The 21,775-nt window shown below is 37.0% G+C and overlaps 1 protein-coding gene across 26 annotated transcripts in view; it reads right to left on the minus strand.

Moving 5' to 3' along the window:
- Gtdc1 (glycosyltransferase-like domain containing 1) overlaps positions 1 to 21,775 on the minus strand; it is a 395,485-nt gene that overhangs the window by 237,998 nt on the left and 135,712 nt on the right. For 6 of the 26 annotated variants that reach the window (NM_001024274.2, NM_001393689.1, XM_063284086.1 and 3 more), the window contains exon 3: positions 12,698 to 12,890. The exons of 3 other annotated variants lie outside the window; for them this stretch is intronic. In NM_001024274.2, the coding sequence (NP_001019445.1) occupies positions 12,698 to 12,876 (179 nt within the window). In that variant the 5' untranslated portion in view covers positions 12,877 to 12,890. 17 more of the 26 variants (XM_063284091.1, XM_063284082.1, XM_063284104.1 and 14 more) reach the window with 14 other exon arrangements.

Here is a 21,775-nt window from a genome sequence, read left to right on the forward strand (position 1 = left end):
TAAGAGTACAGTACATGACACAAATAACAGGAGATTCCAAATTTCTATTCCATTTACAAATTTTCTTGGTGGCAAAAAATGGAACTCACCTTGTGTTTAACAAACTTCATTTCAAGAAGATATGTACTACTCAGCTGCTAAAACCAATGACTTCATGAAATTCTTAGGCAAATGGAGGGAACTAGAAAATATCATGCTGAGCAAGGTAACCCAGTCACAAAAGAACACACATGATATGCACTCACTGTCAAGTGGATATTAGTCCAAAAGCTCAGAATTCCCAAGATATAATCTACAGAATATGAAGCTCAAGAAGAAGAAAGACAAAAGTGTGGATGCTTCAGTCCTTCTTACAAGTGGGAACAAAATACGCACAGGCGGAAATAGGTAGACAAAGAATGGAGCAGAGACTGAAGAAGAAACCATCCAGAGACTGCCACACATGGGGATCCATCCCACATGCAATCACCAAACCCAGTCACTACTGAGGATGCCAAGAGGTGCATGCTGATAGAAGCCTGATATAGCTGTATCCTGAAAGACTCTGCCAGAGCATGACAAATACAGAGGCAGATGCTCGCAGCCAACCACTGGACTGGGAATAAGGTGCCCAATGGAGGAGTAAGAGAAATAACTGAAGTAGCTGACTGGGTTTGGAACCCCATAGGATGAACAACAGTATCAATCAACCAGACTACCCAGAGCTCCCAGGGACTAAACCAACAACTAAGAGTACCCCTGGATAGACCCATGGCTCAAGCTGCATATGTAGCATAGGATGGCCTTGTTAGGCGTCAATGGGAGGAGAGGCCCTTGTTCCTGTGAAGGCTGGATGCCCCAGTGTAGGACAATGCCAGGGTGGGGAGTGAGTGGGTGGGTGGGGGAGCACCCACATGGTGGGAGGGGTTCCCGGATGAAAAACCAGGAAGGGGAATAATATTTAAAATATAGATAAAGAAAATATACAATAAAAAATTTAAAACAAATATTTCAATATTTTAATATTTTGGTAATGAGCATATTCAGTTATTGCTCTTATTTAAAATTAATGTTATAAATTTCATGTTCAAATAGTCACATGATTATTTTCCTAAAGTTTAAAGACTAAAACAACTATTATATATTAGAAAGTTGGTTATTGTATCACATTTCTAAATCCCTGTCTTTCTCTCAAAAGGCAATAGGTACCATCAAACTTTTAGATCCCTGATATAACTACACAGCTTTTCTTTTCTCATTCAATTAAACTACCATCTATCACATGTTCATATCAAGTGTCAATCAGAATGTATGTTATAAAATAGATGGTTTAGCACAATTATTTGCAAAAAATAAAAGAAGTGAAATATTCTTAATTCATTTTCTACATACAGTTACTACTGTTTTAATTATTGCTAATAATGGTACATAGTTAACTAATACAACTTAACTAATATTCAAAATTAGTTGCCACAACTGCAATAAATTAAAGAAAAACATGGATCTACAAGAAACATCCTTTCTATTATTCCTACTCTTTCTTCCTTCTTGATTATGACAACCTTCAACTGCAGTCAGCGACAAAGCAAAGGCACCACTGGGCCAGCACTGCTGGGCCAGCGCTCTTTACACCATCTCTGTGCTAAGGCACTGCCGGGCCAGCGCTCTTTACACCATCTCTGTGCTAAGGCGTCATTCCATGACACCTCTCTTATTCCTAGTTGAAAATGGGTAATAGAAAAGCTAGAGATTAAATAATAAACATTGTTTTTTTTAAACCCTTTAAATGAATCACTTAGCAGAACAATATAACTCCACTTCAAATTGTTCAACTTTTACACTATTTTACTCTCCGGTATATAACTGCAGCACCTACTGGCACATTAATCCTCAAACTGAAGGCCTTCCCAAGCTACACACTGAGTCTCGGGACAACAGTGCAGCCCTGTAGAACGTTGAAGAGTAAGAACAGGGCTTGAGATATGGTCAGTGATAGGGAGCTCATCTGATTTGTAGTTCAATCCCTAATACCAGGAATGGTGTGGGGGCTCACAGACCATTCCTGAAAGGTTATTCCTTTGTTCTTTACAAGAAAATTTGAAGATAGAGATATAAAATGATAATGTGGATTAGTGGCTGAATTAGACTCAGAGTTCATCTTCTGCGACGTCAAGTCTATAGCCACCTGTCTCTCCCAGCTCCTGTGTAGTAGTGTATAAAACAGGTAGGCAGGTACAGTAGTAAATACCAAAAAAAATCAAATGTTCCAAGGAACGCCAATCATTGAAGGAAGACACACAGTATTGGCCAATATTTCTGAGTCAGGTTTAGTCAGAATAATAAGTATGTAAGCTCTGGATTGAAATTTTTAGCAAACACACTAGTACTTCAAGTGAATAGCGAACAACTGACATTCCAAGTGTGGGCAAACAGTCATTCTCGGTAGATACTCTGTCAAATTAATTGATCAAGAACAGAAATATAGGTAAATGTTAATGAGTAGAAATTGAATGTCCAAATTTGCAAATATGGAAATATTGATTGAGCCAGCTCCTTCCATTTTAACATGCATATTAGAAGAAAGACTTCAATTGTCCCACATAGATAAATCTCAAGACATGGAAATTTCCCACCAGCAATCTACAAATTTCAAAATGTAAAATAAAAATACCAAACATAATTAGGTTGTAATGCTTCAAAGGTTTTTTTTCTGAAATAAAAGACATATCACTGTGTCTTTTGCTTGTCTACTTAAATCATAGTGTCACCTTCTGTAACATAAGTACGTTTTAATATAATATAAATACCTGTATCATCTAAGTGTAGACGTTACTTGAATGGTCTATCATCGAAACACACTACACAAGGGAACCCTAGAATGGCTCAGTGACAAGGGTAAAGCAGAGTTTTTAGTTTCTCAAGCTAAAGACATCCGAAAGGGGAAAGAGTCAAAAAGAAACCATATCCTTCATAAGTTTCTTTTTCAAGGGATTGATATTCACTGAAATTCCCCTCAGTAATCCAATTAGGAGCTATGTTTCTAATAGTGTTTAATAAAAATAAAATGGAAGCATTCTAAACCATTTCTCTGAAAGCATTTCTACGAGAAATCAAGAGGTGATCAAGTAGATGACTTTCCATCTATCAGGCCATGCAAACATTAACACAGTGTCTACAAAGACCTGTATGCTGTCGGGCCATCAAGGCAGAGTGCTAATGCTACTTCTTGTTGGTAAGCTCTTCTCTACTATTTCTAGCTTTAAATAGAAAATGCACAATAAAAGAACAAAAATAACAAAATGTCATCTAAATCAACTCTACTACACATAGAAAATATTTAAATTTCATAGCAAATAAGAACTAAATTCTTTGCCTCTGCTTTTATCTTTCAAAATGTTATTAAACAGTAACTCTTTATCTTAGTCTGGGTTTTATTGCTGTGAAGAGACATCATAACCAAGGCAACTCATTATAACGGCACACAATTAGGGCTGGCCTACAGTTTCAGAGGTTTAGTACATTATCATCATGATAGGAAACATGGCAGCATCCAGGCAGACATGGCGCTGGAGAAGGAACTAAGAGTTCTACATCTTGATCTGCAGGGAACAGAAGGAGACACTGTGTACCACACTGGGCATAGCTTGAGCATAGGAGACCTCAAAGCCTGCCCCACAGTGACACACTTCCTCTAACAAGGCTACACCTCCTACTAGTACCACTCCCTATGGGTCAAGCATTTACACACCAGTCTATAAGGGCCATTCCTACTCAAACCAATACACTCGACAGAACTAGTAGTGACAGATTCTTCCACATTATAATGGAAGGTGTTTCATAGATAGTTTAAGGTTCACAGCGGCAGCCTGACCACCTGACATAAACTACAGTCCTCTTATACAACAGTATAGACAGTGTATTTTTAAAGGTAAATTGATTAAAAACTCAAATTTTCTCATTGAGAAGTAGATGATACTCAGGATGTGACATAGTAAGGTCAATATTTGTCACATTTTAATAGGAATCTTAGTAATATAAGTGGTAAACACACACACACACAAACACACACACACACACACACACACACAAGCTCACATTATACAAATAAAACATACCATCGATTATACCGGATACTGGATTTTAACTTATAATTTTTCTATTGAAATTTAAGTTCATGTCAAAGGAAGAAATAAATTATTTTTGTTTTAAGGTTCACATTCTTAGCTACTTCTAGGTTCCTAAAGTTGTAGAAACACCAAAACAGTTTATATACAAATCAATTCCTGCATCAAATCTACAAATTAATGCCTGTATCAAATCTACATTGCCAAAAAACCATAAGGATAAAATCCTCTCTCACACATTTTAGACCTACTACTATAATGAAAGGCGCATTACCAATTAGGGGAGACTTTCCAGGAAAGAGAAACATTACCTGACTGTTTTAGACACTCTGACTCAAGTGAGCTTCAGTCACCCAAGAAGTACCGAGAAGAAAACAGGGTTAAAGAGGAAATGGAGGGGAGGAGGGAAAGGACTCACTATCAACAGAAGCTGGGTCTCTAGGCACACATCCTTACTCAGACTTACATGTGTCTTGTGTAATACATTTTATCAAATGCTTCTCTGCTATTCAGTTCAGGCCACAGAGGAAGACCCAGTTTCTCTGCAATATCTTCTAAGTATATCACACATTTACTCACTCATTTGCCAAAGAGGAAATAATGTAGTGCATGAACTCTAAGGCACACTTATCTAGCTTTTTGGAAGGTGATAAATTTGAGAACTTAATAACAAATAACTAATCATTATTGGCCGTATATGTTTGTTAGCACTAAGATTTTATTTAAATAGGAAAAAGGAGTCAGGATTGCATTAATTTTTAAAGGAAAGCTGTACTATATTTAGGCCCATAGAGTACCTTAAAACACTGTCAAAGAAAATCTAGAAGCCAATGTAATTAGTAAAGATAATCTTCAATTCATCTCATCTACTTTTAAAACATTATAACCAATAAAATATTTTCATTGCTACTTCCATGACACTGACTAAATTAACTTATATCTCAAACTATTTAATCACAAACCACTAAATTTTACTTTGGCTTGGAGACAGAACCAGTGAAGTACAACACTGGATTTCATTTGTGCTGTTAGTTCTTTCCCTGGTTCCATCCCGTCTGTCATTGTTCTTGTTCGGAAAGCCCAATACTACTTAGGATGCTAAGAATTGGATGATCATTTCTTTCATTACTGGTCTTCAACTCATCCTATATCAACAGTTGTCCTTTCTGTGTTATTGTGTCACATTCCCATGTTTGACTATGGTATTTCTGCCAGCAAAAGCTAGTTTCACTTTTATTAAAGTCTCAATGCTATATTTCATATTGAGTCTATACTTTTTAGGATCCACAATCAGCAAGAAGATGAACATGTAAACTGAGGTAACTGGTAATGGGAAGACCATTCCATTAGGTTTCATCAACCAGAATGAGTGACTGAATAGAAGCAGACAGGAAAAAGGAGCAGCACTCCTATCTCCCTGTTTCCAGAATGCAGAAATAATGTGATCGTGCTGGAAGGAACGATATGCACTCAGAACTGCAGCCAAAAGTAAGCCCTTCCTAACTTAAGTTGCTATTGTAATGTAGTTCATCACGGCAATGAAAAAAATCAATACACTAAGAATGAGATTTTTATTTTGTCCTACTACACTCAAACTGTGTGGCTTGAATGGGATCAATTTTACTTCCTGCCTGCAAATTCAATTGCAGATTCATGATATTAAAACATCTTTGACACAGTATCAAATTTAAAATCTGTATGATACAAACAAACAAACAGATAATTTGAGGACTTTTGTCAAAACTACTGAGAAGAAGGTATTCTTTTTCAGGAAATGGAACATGATACAATATAAGCCACACCATGGGAGTGATACATACTAAGTGTTTCAGAATATTTCCCAAGTAGAATAAAATAGAAACAGAAAAGCAAGACACCTAACAGCAACTCAAGAATCACTAGATTCAACTCCGAGTGTAAGCAAATTCCTTTAAGACTTATGACATGACTTAAGACCATGACATTGAATTAGGTTCTATCACTTAAAATCAAGAGTTCTCTCACCTTCTATGAATAGGTATTACATAAGTGATTCTTTTTGTCACAAATGATATTTTTATTTTGAGATGGTATATATCACTAAGTTACTCTAGACTTGAACCTGTAATTCTGCCTCCACCTACTAAGCAGCTCAATTACAGAACTGGGCCACCAAGAATGGCTAAAGTCCCCTGCATTCTTAACTTTGAATTTCAACCACACATACACATTAGACAAAGCCCACACATCCTTACAACCTGATCTCCCATGAATCCTGTTTGTTTGTTGTTTGTTGAGACAGGGGTTTCTCTGTGTAAGCCTGGGTGTCCCGGAACTCACTTTGAAGACGAAGCTGGTGCACCACCACCACCCAGCTGACTCCTTCTAAATCAAACTATATTCAGGCTAAGGTGAGTTTTGTTTTTCAATATTTCCTTACTTTTCTTGTATTAATTCCATTAATACTTTTTCTTCCTGTGTCATATTTTTTACTTCATCTCCATGTATCAAAATCTTTAGCTTCCTCTAAAGCAAAGGTTCTCAACCTTCCTAATGCTGCAACTTTTAATACATTCATCATGTGGTGACCCCCAACTTTAAACTATTTTCATTGCTACTTCAAAACTATAATTTTGCTACTGTTATGAACTGTAATGTAAACATCTGACATGCAGCATGGTCTCAGGCAAACCCTGTGAAAGGGGTGTTAGACCCTGGAAGAGAACTGCTAAAGTCTTCTTTATGTGGCTCAGCAGACAAAAAAGCATTTGATGTGCATGCTTGCTAATCTAAGTTCAATACCCAGGTACCCCTGGAGGGTGAGATCCAACACTCAAGAGTTGGTATTCTAATCTCTGCAGACCTGTCAGGGCATGTAGACTTGCATAAACAACACACATACACACATACATACACTCAAACACACATACACACATAAATTTTCATATTTTTTTAAATTTTCAGGATCACTTAAAGATTTATTATTTCATGGATGCTAAGCCATATGTTATAAACACAAAAGACTGAGAGAAAAGAGTGACTAGTCATATCTGTGACTATCTCAAAAAATGTCTGAAACCATTTTCTAAAAGTTTAAACAATAGCAATAGCCAAGCAAAATAACTTTTCTGGATGAAATTCTAATCTCTTGCTTATCCACATATTCTTTGCACTATAAATTAAAAGGCCACTGTACATGGGTGGTCACTGCTAAAACCACAGGTCTTTAAAATACAATTGTATAACATTTTGTAAAGTATCACAGCCAAATATTACAAAGTTCTTTGAGCTAAAATTATTTTTCTAAAAAGGTTTAATTTTTAATAAGAAATTATAATAAATTATATTTTAAAAATTTTATAAAATCTAACAGTCATTTTCATAATATGATTAAAATAACCCATAAAGATGCATGAGAAACTGCATTTGGATTCTTACTCATTTAGAGACACTCAATGTCGCTAAACACTTACTACATAGAAGAAATTTTTCAAACATGAAACAATGGTAATGCCTAGCAGTAAAGAATGGTAATGGTAATGGTAGCAGTAAAGAAAAAAAAGAAGGGAGAGAGAGAAGAAAAGAGAAAGGGAGACGGGGAGAGAGGAAGGGAGGGAGGGAGGGGGAAGGGAGGAAAGGGAGGGAGGGAGGGAGGGAGGAAGGAAGGGAAGAAAGAAAGAAAGAAAGAAAGAAAGAAAGAAAGAAAGAAAGAAAGGAAGGAAGAAAGAAAGAAAGAAAGAAACAAACAAACAGAGAGAGAGAGAAAGACAGACAGACAGACAGACAGACAGACAGACAGAAAAGAAAGAAAAGAAACAACACACAAATTTCCGAACACCAACAGCAGCTCTGCTGCTTCCCAGTCTAGTCATTCACTGATCCAGTCATATTTATTTTGGAAGTATTTAACCTGATAGACAGTATATTTGTGTTAGTATGGGTAAAATGTAAACATAACAAATATGGTCTTTGTCATAATAAAGCCCAGAATAAAACTGAGAGAAAAAAATGTAAGGCCAACAAAATACTCCTGAGTCGTTAAAAAACATTTTAGATAGTTAAAAAGGAGCTGAAATAGAAATTTCATTTCAGATACAATGCTAAGAAAAGGCTGTCTGAGAAGCTAAGACTTTGCTGGGACCTCAGCAGAGGGAAGAAGGAAAGAGGGAAAACAGATCTGGAGCAAGGCTATGGATAAAGATTCAGTACTGCTGGCTGGGCAAGGGTCCAAAGAGTAGGAGCAAGAGGATCTGACGGAAGGAAACCCTAACTCTGCTATAAACAAACAAGTACGCATGCATGCACGTGCCATACACTTACACACACGCATGCGCACGCGCACACACACACACACATACACACACACACACACACACACACACACTATCATATGAAAATAAAGATACCATCTAAGAAAGAAGGGAAAATGGAAATGGTCTGCAGCATGCCTTCAGAGTACCCAAGAGACACAGATCTGAGTTAACAGCAAATGGCAACAAATTTTATTTGAATAAAAACTTAGGTAAGGGCAGAAAGGTTTTCTCAAATAAGCAGAAATTGAAAAAATTAAAGTCTTATATTTCCTAAATGTATTTACTCTACTGTATGAAGACTAACCATGACAAAGACACTCGCTCACCATGTAAAACCAGACTAGAAGTACCCTAAAGTTACTCTAAGGGCTTCAATATTATATATATATATATATATATATATATATATAAACAACCTTATGATTATATAGTAAAATTATTGTATTTTGCATTGATTGGGAGATTCTTTTCATTCTTCCATTTGATTTTTTTAAAATAATGATATTTCTCCTCTTTGTAAAAGTACATGAAGTACCCATTTATTTTTAAAATGTGGTTTTCAATTTTTAAATATTGAACACATCAGATTTATGATAGAGGTCTTTAAAACAGAGTCTGTTAGAAATAGGATCCTACATTCATATGAACCAACACCTAGATGTAGAATCTCACCTGCAATACTTTATTTTAAAATAAGCAAGATATTAAAAACATATACTTAAAATTGCACTGCAATATTTGAATTCCTTGGAAGCTGTAGCTTCACAGTATACACGACTAAATACTTAAACTATTTTGTTTTACTCAACTTATGGATTGTGGGCAGAACAAACTGCAAAGTCTAGAAAAAGAAATCTTTTCCTCCATCTGAACAGAGAACTGACACAGAAAACAGCAGTAAGTGGAATATATGAACCCTGGAGGCCACGCTTTAGAGGACAGAGTACAGGGCTAGGTTCTAGCTTTGCGAAGATGCAAGGGAGGGAAATGGGCATGGGGAGAGGGAAGGGTGTGTGTGTGTGTGTGTGTGTGTGTGTGTGTGTGTGTGTGTGTGTGTGTGTGTCTGTGTGTGTCTGTGTGTGTCTGTGTGTGTCTGTGTGTCTGTGTGTGTGTGTCTGTGTCTGTGTGTCTGTGTGTGTGTCTGTGTCTGTGTGTGTGTGTGTTGGGGGAGACATAGAAAGCAAGAAGATGGAGATAGAGAGCAAGCACCAGAAAGAATGAGTGGGGAGGGAAAGATGATGCAAGCAAGAGTGAGAGACCATACCTGCATTGAACTGACTTCCTTAGTTTTCAGGATTAGTCTGTATCTGTATTAGGATATTCAGCAACATTTTCAAAATAAAGTTGATATTTAAAATGAAGATTCAGAAGAGACTTGAAGGAGATAAAACTTTATGAAGAAAGCCTTATGCACCATCCAAATCTATAAGACTAGTTTATGTAGGGTAGGTAAAATAGGTAAGAGTTTTAAGACAGACCAACAGAAAATGCTGTAAGACCATTCAGGACAGGAAGCTGATGAGGAATCTGTCAGCCATTTCTCATCAGTAGAACAATCAAATACTTGTCAAATTATAGGATGCTAGATCCCACCTAATAACAAAATTATTTATACAATATTAGACATCATCCTCATAAGAAGTTTATACAACTAGAATAAGGTCAATAAGCTGACGAGTAACAGAATACTACTGCTTTTAGCCAAGTCCAAACATCAGAGAAATTCACACTGTACACATCTGAATATAATTTTAGAATAACATTAAGCATTCTAAACTTTTTTTGGTTTTTGTGCAATGTCGACTACTCTAGGAATAAAGAACATGCCAAATAAAGCTTCAGGCTGTACTTTCAGGTAATTTTCCACATTTTATTTTCTATATACTACAGACATTTTGAAAAGCTCATGTATTACCAGGGAGTGGGCTTTGACTTAAGGTTTTTATGATCTAAATCTCTCTGTCACACCTACTGAATGTTGAATACAGTTAGAGCTGGTAAACCGCTCTTGCTACAACAAATGAACCTTAAGTAGATGTCTTCGAGGATGCCTTCTATTAAAGAGTATATTCACTTTTTATATTATTATATTATTATTTAGAAAAGAGCTGCTTAGAAATCTGCTGCTGGTTGTGACAGGCAGGCCAAGTGCAAGGAATGAAGACTCGGACCATCACAAGAGGATGATGAAGGACTGAAAGCGTCCAGATGAGGCTTCCATTTTGCACAGTACAGTGAGTGACACAGTCTGCTAAAACACCCTTTATCTCTGAAAACATCTGAGTGCTTTGTAAAGTCCAAATAATTCTCTGCTTTTACTCAATCACAAGAAATCTTAAGGATTTCCAATAAGAAAGGATCTAGAAAATGGATTAACTGTTTCTGAAGCTTGTCTAATTTCATAAAAAAAAAAACTGATAAAAAACTTGTTAAATTTTAGGATATACAAAGGGAGACTGAAGCAAACCAGTCAGAGTTAGCAGGGGAATAATAGCGGGTTAGGGGGAGAACTGTATACACAAAGTATATAATGTCTTTTATATAAAATGTCTTAATGAAAGCTATTCAATTAAGACATGACAATGTCAGGAGTGGGTGGGTGGGAGTTGGAGCATCTTCATAAAAGCAGAAGGAGGGGGATAGGAGAAGGGGGAAGGGGGATAACATTTGAAATGTAAATACATAAAATATCCAATAAAAAAGATATGACAATGTCTAAAAGGTATACTACACATAAAAGGGACAGCCAGTGTTCCTTCCCTCTCTGTCATCCTTCTTCTTACCCAAAATTTCCTTCTCTGAGAGGGTTCTGAATTCTCTCATTGTAATTATAATTTTGTCTATTTTCAAAACTATCATTCATTGTGCCTTTTTTTAACTTGTATATAAAAAATTGGAACACAGCACTTACTAACATGGTAGAATAGTGTTTCATGTGCCATTTTATTAGTTACTTTTCCAATCACTGTAACCAAATGTACAACAGAAGGCAACTTCAGAAAGGGTTAATGTGGACTCCCCATTCATAGAACAGGCCAACATGGCAATGCCCAGGAACTGTGTTGGGTCCATGATGCTAAACAGGAATCAAGAGACAGACCATCAGCAGTACTTTCCTAGCGTTCCCTCTCTCCGTTTTTATTTACTCTGGGTCCCCATCACAGTACATAATCCTTGTTCAGAATTAGTCTTCCTTCCTCAATTAAACCTGTCTTGAAATATCTAAATGTGTGCCTGGTTAGTAACATTAATCTTTCTTCATCGAACAAAGCTGGCAATGAAAAGTATCTTTCATGATCTTAAAGTTTATTGCAGGAGCTTTTGGGGATCCCACTTGGGGTTCAAAAATAAAGACATGGCAACATCTGTACAGGATAAGCAGTCCCTCAGCCACTACTAGCTCCACCTGGCCTCCCTCCCCTGCCCCCCCTCTGCTTAGGTCCGTCCGCCCACCCAGCAGTTCTGCTGGCCCTCTTTATTTATCAAAAGCCTCCTTCTTATCTCATACCAAAAAAAAAAAAAAAAAAAAAAGCTACTAGCATAGTGGGAAAGGTTCCCCAGCTTACTCTTCCTGAGCCAAAATTTTTCGTATCCTTAAAATCCAGAAACAGAATTTAATAGCTCTTAAAAATGGTTATTCTTGTGTTTAAGATGCTTACTATAATCATGTCTGAGAATCTGAATTTTTACAGACAATATATGATTTTCAGCTTTCTTTCTAAATCCTTCAAGTTAGTGCTAACAAGAACCTACATTTAAATCACAAGCTTCTGCCTTTCTTACCACTAGTTCGCTATGGAAGCAGCAGATGGGTCTGGCTCCTAGAACCAAGATATACATTACTGCTTGTAAAGCACCCTTTCCCCAACAACCTGTCTGCTTCAGCTCCATTCAGATCACCCAGTACTCCTCACCACACCTGAAGCAATGCGATCCCACATGAGGAGTCAGTCCACAAGAGTAAGAACGTCAGAGATGGGAGCCACTATCAGACAGGTTTTCACTACAGAACAATCAGAAAAGCTGTAAGAAACAGGGTAATGGAAGCAGGAGATATGATCACAATATACTGCATACATATACAAAATTGTCACGTATAGAAAGAGAAAACAAAAGTCTGAATAAGAGACATCCAGGGTATTCTAGATTACCTGTTCTCTTCCTAAAATATAATTAGTACTTTCTTCATGATTTTTTCTATATTTTACAAAATTCCTTCTTCCAAGTCCATAGAGAAATTCTAGAAGTCAAGGCTAGGGAGGGAAGCCCCTGACAGTACTTTCAGGGGGCAGCACCCATTACCTGTAGTGCTCACTGCTGGGCACACTCTGTGAGAAGTACAGCGCTGCTGTGCGTGCTCGCCAATGCCATTTCTTTGCAGGAAGGGTGTACAGCACACAGTCATCCACTTCTTCTCGGAGCAGCTCTACCAGCTGTCGATGGGAGCCTCCATAAAATGCCTCAATGATAAGAATACTCATTGGCTTGATCAAACCTTCAGATATAACAAGAAAATAATAAAGTTTATGTGTGTGTGTGTGTGTGTGTGTGTGTGTTTCTTCAAATGTATACATACAGTTCTAATAATACTTAAAATTCTTAAAATAATTAAAAATGGAAAAACTGAGAAAACACAAACATTTAGGTACATGTACTTTAAAAAAAATAATCACCCTCAAGGCTTGAAAGGCAGCTCAGTTATTAAAGGCTTACAACCAAAAGGACAAAAGGAAGCACCCCATTAAAAAATGAACACTTACTTATGGGCCGAAATCATCAATCAACATATTTACAGTAGTTATGCTGATAAGAAATAAAGATACCTTTATTTTCATTAATTGTTTTTGTCGGCCCTTAGATGACTTCAACTATGACCCTTAATTTGTTGTCCTACCCAGATGTATTAAGTTCTTTCCAATAGAGAGACCTTACTGCTTAGTTCAGCGCTGAAGATCTTTGACCCTATTTGATCTACAACTTTCTTAGACAGCCTTTGAACTGCTTACCTAATTTTTTTCTTTACATTTTTAAGATAGAGTCTCATAACATAGAAATGCCTGGCCTTGAACTCATGATGCCCCAGCCTCAGCCTCATTCCTAAGGTTCCTTCCTGTTCACTAACTCTCCTGTTAACACATCTCCCAATAAATCTGTATTTAATACAAAGTACATTTATATCTAAAAAACAAATTTCTATCATTAAAGACATTAGGATATAATTTCTTGAGCCGCAGTATACATACCTTGATCACATTAATTCCCCACTGTCTAATTTCAATATCCTACGCTCTTTGGGAAGACCAAAAATTTGTGTTAAAGGTATTAGGTCTGTGAGTCTACACTTTTATTAAAACAATAGGAGAATAAATTAATGTTGTTGTTAAGCTATGGAAAAATTCCATCAAAAAGAGTGGTTATCAAGCAATTTTTCATTTTAATAATACTTGTTAATATATACAATGAAATAAAGATATGTATAAACACTGAAAACTATGTACATTTTAAATTATATGGTTTTTTCATGTGATAAAGGGGAAACATCAATCTTAACATGAAAACTATATTGTTAGAAAAATATTCTAGGTGTCTGAATTTTCTTTATGAAATAAATAATACTCTTTAAATAGTATATAGTTTTTTAAAATAATGCTATATAAATTCTTAGCCTCAATGACTAACGTTCTTTACTGATAAAATTGTTTGATTTTGTTCAAAGGCATGCATAACTTGTACTTTAAAGCAAAACTATCATGTTTCTCAAATTCATGGCTAAACTAAATAAAAAAAATTATGTGTGAAACGTCCAATGAGGATGTGTATACACATACACATGGGGGTGGAGAGGAAAGGAAGGTGGGGTGAACAGATTAATCCACTTAATGTACAAAGGAAGATTAAGTATTTAACAGAAAAGGACGAGTTTGACTCTGTCTTCTTTCCAGCCGTGTGATATTGGTAAGTTACCTTTTGCTGAAGGACTCATCAATAAAATGAAGGTAACAGTTCTAGCCTTAGGGGCATGTCATAAAGATGACAAATGGCAGCTTACCAAAGAACTAGCTCTTTAGTGCAGTATCTAACAAGAATGGGTATCACTGAATATACCAGAGTTTTAAATTCCATAATTTTCAATGAAGGCTTCTTATCCAGGACAGAAAGGAAAAGTGAATGTGCGGTTGAGTTTGAAATCGAATCCATTTCTCATCAGTAGCTGGTATTTCAAATAGAAATTCCAGAACCCTGCAGTTTGGAGGTAAGAAGGAAGCTTAGGGTTTAGCTATTCAGACTATGTGGTTCTCCCTCCTGCTTTTATAACCCAGCATTCAGTGTGCTCTCACACATACTTGGAGATAGGTCCTGGAGATGCTGCTGTACACTCCAACCCAGGGAACAAATCTAAAACAAAGCACGTGGGAGGTCAAAAATAGGAAAAAAATGAGAAAAGATTATAGCCATAGTAATTTCTATCCCTTTAACAGCTCCATAAAAGGGAAGTGTCCAGGTTTGAAGCAGCGTTTATTTGAACATTTTTCTAGTAGCCAATGGGTGTGCCTACATTTGGGATATTTTTCTAGGGAAAATAACTATGTCCTACCATCTCTGAAAACTATACTTAGTGGCTTTGATTCATGGAATTTGTTCTGCTTGTTTTATGGAAACAGACATATCCTGGCAGCACCAACACTACTTCTATTGGAACTTCTGTGGCAAGAATAAAATGTAATCTTCCCTGTACTCTTCTTGAAGAACAACCTGGAACAAAGTTGATTTCCATCAGATACAAACAAAATAGGGAAACTGATTTTTAAATTAAAAAAATCAAAACTAATGTCACTAACACACATTAAGGAAGGCTTTAAATATTTTCACTGTGTTTGATTTTTGTTTTAGAAAACACTGCTTGAAATAAATAAACATGAAGCTCAAAACATGTACTTGGCTGTTACAATACAATTTGTAAAATATAAAGACATTGCACGTTTGCCCAGTTTAACTGCAGCCAGAGAAACCTACGGGTGATCACCCTCATAACAGAGGTTCATAAGCAAGCAGCCCATACAGGCATTTTCAGACCACTAGCAGGGGCTAGGGAGGAAACAGTAGGAAGCAGTAAAAAGAGGCCTCTGACTTTAAAGTTCTAATTCTATATCAAGGACGGTCTCTTTAACAGCAGACAGTTAAAATGATGTGTCTATCAAAAAGATGTGGTTGAACCTACACAAGGCTGCATTTGCAGTCAGGAAACAGAGAGATGAATGCATGGCTTACTTTTGCTTTTTCCTTTCTATTCAATTCAAGTCTATGGTCTCGGCCTACAGGATGGTGCATACATGGTCAGGAGTAAGTCGTCCCTTACTTAAACATCTCTGGAAAGTCCACATAGACACAGTCAGCAATATTCCATGATGCTTAGATATCTAGTCCAGTTGACTATAAAGATTACTCCCCATTAATTTGATACCCCAACTTTATATGACAACATTCTATTCCAACATCTAAAGTGTGATTTTCATTTCATAATTGAAAATGAATTTAGTCTATCTCTAAAGATCTCGTGAATCATACACTTTTAGTGCTATTCAAAATTGGAAATATTTTTGAGATTCAATGCAATCTCTTAAATATCATTCATGCACACACAAACACACACACAACACACACACATACACACACACACACAGTTACATGATTCTAAGGTAAAATAACACAGAATAAACATTCACATTCATAGAAGGAAAAATGAAAGGACAAGAAAGAAATGCTGTACCAGAGCAAGTGGAAAACCATCAGAGCAAACACCAAATACTGTAGCTACATAACTGTCCTTAGAGACTAGAGAAAGAGTCACATAGCCACTACCACTGAGAAGCCCTGCTGCCTGCTTCACATAAAGACTCACGCTTGGTCAGAGTCCATTCTGCAGCCTTCCTCAGTGGATGTCCCATCCCCCAGGCCTCTCTAACACCTTGAGGTTTCTGTGGTCACCTGGGTTTCACTTCCATACCGTCATTCTTACGGACTCAATGCAGGGCATCTGACTGCCACACACTGCCTGTCCTCAGTGGCTTTGGGGGAACTTTGATTCATGCTTCTGTGACCCCTTTACTTTTCCATCTATCAGGTCAGAGAAACCAGTATCACACAGAGAGCACTGCCACATTCTACTGTCAGCTGGATATGGTCCCATGGGACCAGAAATGCTGTGGCCCTCTAGAATAATTGGAGAAGGTAATTCCCTAGGCAGTTCATACCCAACAGAAAACCCCTGCATTTCAATACAGGTTCTTTTCCAGATGAATCTGCACTGTTTCAAGCTCACTGATGAGCAGGACAATGCCTTCAGGGCACATTTCCTATTGTCTCCAAGTACAGCTTGCCAATTCTCCTTAATGATGTTAATTTACAATCACAGCTACTTTCTCCACATAACTTGTACTTTCCCATAACTCTCGTTGCTCTTTCCTCCTGCAGAACTGGCTAAGAGCAGTAAATGGTAACCAGGACACAGCCAGATGCTATCTACTGTCTTGACATTTCCCTTGCCCAACAATTAGTACATTATTTTTTAATCCAGCTAGCCAATTTCTCAGAACTTCTGCAGAATGGAACCTGTTTCTTGCCAGAACATAACAGTATAGCCTCTGAGGTAACTCCCAGTAAGTCCTTGTTCTGTCTGAACGCTCATGAGCTGAGCCTCCGTAGCCTGAATTTCTCTCGGAATTTTCTGGTCTTCCACATTCTTCAGAATGACTAGGGTCTGCTTCCGACAGCCTAGGAGAGTCCGAACTCTCCCACATCCCCTGACCTCTTACCACATGGTCAAGTCCATCACAACAACAGGCCAACTCTTAGGTGGCAGTTTTCTCTATTAGTTACTTTTATCATCATTGTGACCAAACAGCTGACAAGAAGCAAGCTAAATGAAGAAGGATTTACTTTGGTTTGTAGATGTAAGAGAGATGATGGCAAGGTAGGTGGGTGTAAAAAGACTGTGCCTCCAGTCGGGGACCACAGAGAGGTGAATGTCACAGCACAGCTCAGTGTCTTCCCCATCATGATGTACAGGTTACCTCTTAAACTTCAAACCAAAGTAAGCACTTCCTTCCTTAAATCTGGTAACAGCTATAGAAAACCTGATATATTTACACTGGAAAATGTAAATGTATGCTTTTTCATATGACACTCAGAATATTAAATGACAAAAAGAAAAGAATGCACAGCCACTCCTTGCCTCCCTAGAAGAACGTATAAAATATTTCCAATTAAGTCTTTAGTAACTTTTACAGTTTTATGCTTAAATTTGAGTAAGCTTTTATTAAAGAAAATTCATTTATTCAGCAAATTTTATTTTCCAGTGACACAGTGAGGAAAACATACTATACTATTAAATCTTTATGAACATCTAATTCATTACCAATAGTATGAATTCATGAAAATGGCTAAATGTTGAACATTAAATTTGACACATAAAATGAGCAAATGTAAGACAACAAAAATTTTATTACATAAATGCTGTTTCTAAATATCACCAGAGATCTAACAAATGTATTTAAGAATTACTAGAAATTTGCCTGAAACTGAAAAGGGAGTTGCAAAAAACTGCAAAAAAGTTTTAATTCAATGATCTTGGCCATACATGAAAAGCACCATTAATATCACCTCAACTACAACCTAATAATACATTAACAACAGGGAACAAGAGTAGCTTGAATCCAGTGCTATGAATATTTTAAAATTTTTATTACAAGTTTTTGCCACTGCACCTGCATCTATTTTAAGCTTGACCCAATTTCTTTCTTCCCTGAGCCATGATCACTTTGAAGGTGAACTACATTTTCTGTCTCCTCCAGCAGTCAGCTGTTGTAGCTGTAAAAACTCTAACACTAACCTGTAAATCTGCACATGACATTCAGTCCCTGAATGAATAAATGCAGTCAGTCAGTTTTTAAAAACTATAAGAAAGCATAATTAGTAGTCATATACAGTACAAACACAACTATCAATAATATTCAAAACTTTTCCAAGCAAATGCCCCGCAATAATTTAAAATCAAAGCAATTGCTGTATTAAGATATTTTGCAGACACCTATTTGTAGGAAGGCCGTTTCAGTGATGATGGCTTCAGTAGTTTTAATCCCACACAGATGCAAATTGATTCCACAACTAATCTATACATGGCTTGTCTTAAAACGCATTCAATTGCTGAAAATGTATTTTCTATTTGTATATACACAATATCTGGATAGTTTAGCTGTAGAGAAAAAAAATCATTGATCTCAGGTTTAAGTTACAGAAAGTCTAATTTGAGTAGACTTTCCCCAAAAGTTTATCAAAGGTTTACCAGGAGTTTCTTTTACTGACCTTTCTCTTCCTTACCTGATTTTCCACCAAAGACTCGAACACAGTCAGGGTCTATTTTAAAAACAACCTACAACTCAGCAGAGAAAATAGGGCAGTGCAGAGAAAAGTTACTATTAACTCCCAGCCCACTCAGTTATTTTAATGACTCATCAGGGAAACCCCGGTTATTCAAATACCTGTAATCTCATTAAACAGTAAAAAATAAGAAAAAGATTTCTACATTGAAACATGCTACAAATGATTCAACTAACAAAACAAAATGCACTAAGGCTGAACATGAATAATAGATTTAGCTAAAAAAAATACAATGTATTCAATTGTTGTACAAGTGAGGGGTGAGGGGGTGGGGGAAGAGAGATTAACAAACTCCACTAAAAAGGTGTTTTAACTCCAACGATGAATCTGCTCTTTTTGATCCTTCTTCTTTATACTAACCCCTCCTATTTCAATTTAATATCTAAAGACTAAAGTGTAATTTACCATAAGCTATAAAATTACTTAGCAATCTAAAAGCTACAAGCACTAAAAATAGTCTACACAAAATTATAGAAAGTTTGGTTAATAGGAATAAATCCATTTGCTTAATATTAGTTTAAATTGCAAATAATGTCTAACAAGAAATTATTCTGCACTATTTGCTTATGATACATACACACTAATATTACTAATATATACTATTTTAATGTATGTCCTTAAATAGAAATGATTTCAGGTACAAAGTTAAAAAGATAGTGCTATATAATATTTTACAACTCCACTGTTCTCTTCTTGTACTTCTTTCTTCAAATCTAACTTTATTTCCTATCTAAGGATTTATGCATTAAGATTGTTAAGAAGGTATCCTGGGTAATTTTTTCTGTCACCCTGACACACCTGAAGATTTTACCTGAAAAACTGCAGGTATCTGTGGAGCATTTTCTGGATTGCTAATTGATGTAGGTGGGCCCAGCTCACTCAGGGCAACCATTCATTCCCAGGCAGGCGAACCTGGGCTGCACAGGTGAGGTAGCTGAGCCAGCCAGTAAACATCCCAGTGCTCATTCTTCTCTGCCTGAAGCTCCTGGCTGCCTTTCCCTTGGTGATGGACCAAATAAGCCCTTTATTCTCCCAAGTCTTTCAGTCAAGAGTTTTATCACAACAACAGAAAGCAATGAGGAGCAGACATCTTACATGCCTCGCTGTTTGTGAGACACTTTAAATCTATTTTTAATTTGTTTATCCAATTATGCGTTGCAATGATCTCTTAAGTGCATATTTTTGCAAAGTAACAATTTTATATCCACATGTGATTTTAATTATGCCTGACAAATATGTTTATTCTTTCTTGATTTGAGATTTAACATTATACTTAAAAATCCCATTCCTTTATATCACGATTTGACTTAATGAAAGGTCTTTGATTATAAGTTTCAAATGCAAACATATACCCTGTAACAAATACTTAAATATGTACAGATGAAAATCTTATTTCCTTACATTCTCATACTTATATTCTATGTTAAATAGCAAATTATACTTGTGATTTTTTGTTGTTATTGAGAGGTTCCATGGTTTAATTTCATAAATTTTTTGACTGTTTGCTGCTATTAGTTTCTTGAAATTCCAGCTATAAACTAATCAATACTCTAGCTTAGGGGTGAAGATAGGCAAGTCTCTATAGCTCTCGGGCAGGCAGCTTAGCCAAGTGGCAAGGGCAGGGTTCAGAAAGAGAGCCTGGCTCAAGGCATAAGTAAGCAGCAGTGCAGATAGCCACCCCCCTGACCATTTGCCTCTTCCACAGGCGTGCACATACATCCTGAGGAACAGATGCATGAATACAAACTACAAAGCACATACATACAAGATTAATAATGAATTAAACTACAGAATTCATTTTGATAACATTTTTTTTATTAACTTGAGTATTTCTTATATACATTTCGAGTGTTATTCCCTTTCCCGGTTTCCAGGCAAACATCCCCCTCCCCCCTCCCCTTCCTTATGGGTGTTCCCCTCCCAACCCTCCCCCCATTGCCGCCCTCCCCACATAGTCTAGTTCACTAGGGGTTCAGTCTTAGCAGGACCCAGGGCTTCCCCTTCCACTGGTGCTCTTACTAGGATATTCATTGCTACCTATGGGGTCAGAGTCCAGGGTCAGTCCATGTATAGTCTTTAGGTGGTGGCTTAGTCCCTGGAAGCTCTGGTTGCTTGACATTGTTGTAAATATGGGGTCTCGAGCCCCTTCAAGCTCTTCCAGTTCTTTCTCTGATTCCTTCAACGGAGGTCCGATTCTCAGTTCAGTGGTTTGCTGCTGGCATTTGCCTCTGTGTTTGCTGTATTCTGGCTGTGTCTCTCAGGAGCGATCTACATCCAGCTCCTGACGGTCTGCACTTCTTTGCTTCATCCATCTTGTCTAATTGGGTGGCTTTATATGTATGGGCCACATGTGGGGCAGGCTCTGAATGGGTGTTCCTTCACTCTCTGTTTTAATCTTTGCCTCTCCCTTCCCTGCCAAGGGTATTCTTTTTCCTCATTTAAAGAAGGAGTGAAGCATTCACATTTTGATCATCCGTCTTGAGGTTCGTTTGTTCTAGGGATCTAGGGTAGTTCAAGCATTTGGGCTAATAGCCACTTATCAATGAGTGCGTACCATGTATGTCTTTCTGTGATTGGGTTAGCTCACTCAGGATGATATTTTCCAGTTCCAACCATTTGCCTACGAATTTCATAAACTCGTTGTTTTTGATAGCTGAGTAATATTCCATTGTGTAGATGTACCACATTTTCTGTATCCATTCCTCTGTTGAAGGGCATCTGGGTTCTTTCCAGTTTCTGGCTATTATAAATAAGGCTGCGATGAACATAGTGGAGCACGTGTCTCTTTTATATGTTGAGGCATCTTTTGGGTATATGCCCAAGAGAGGTATAGCTGGATCCTCAGGCAGTTCAATGTCCAATTTTCTGAGGAATCTCCAGACTGATTTCCAGAATGGTTTTACCAATCTATAATCCCACCAACCCACCAACAATGGAGGAGTG

This window comes from Rattus norvegicus, chromosome 3 (assembly GCF_036323735.1).
Source record: "Rattus norvegicus strain BN/NHsdMcwi chromosome 3, GRCr8, whole genome shotgun sequence".
Taxonomy (NCBI): Eukaryota; Metazoa; Chordata; class Mammalia; order Rodentia; family Muridae; genus Rattus; species Rattus norvegicus.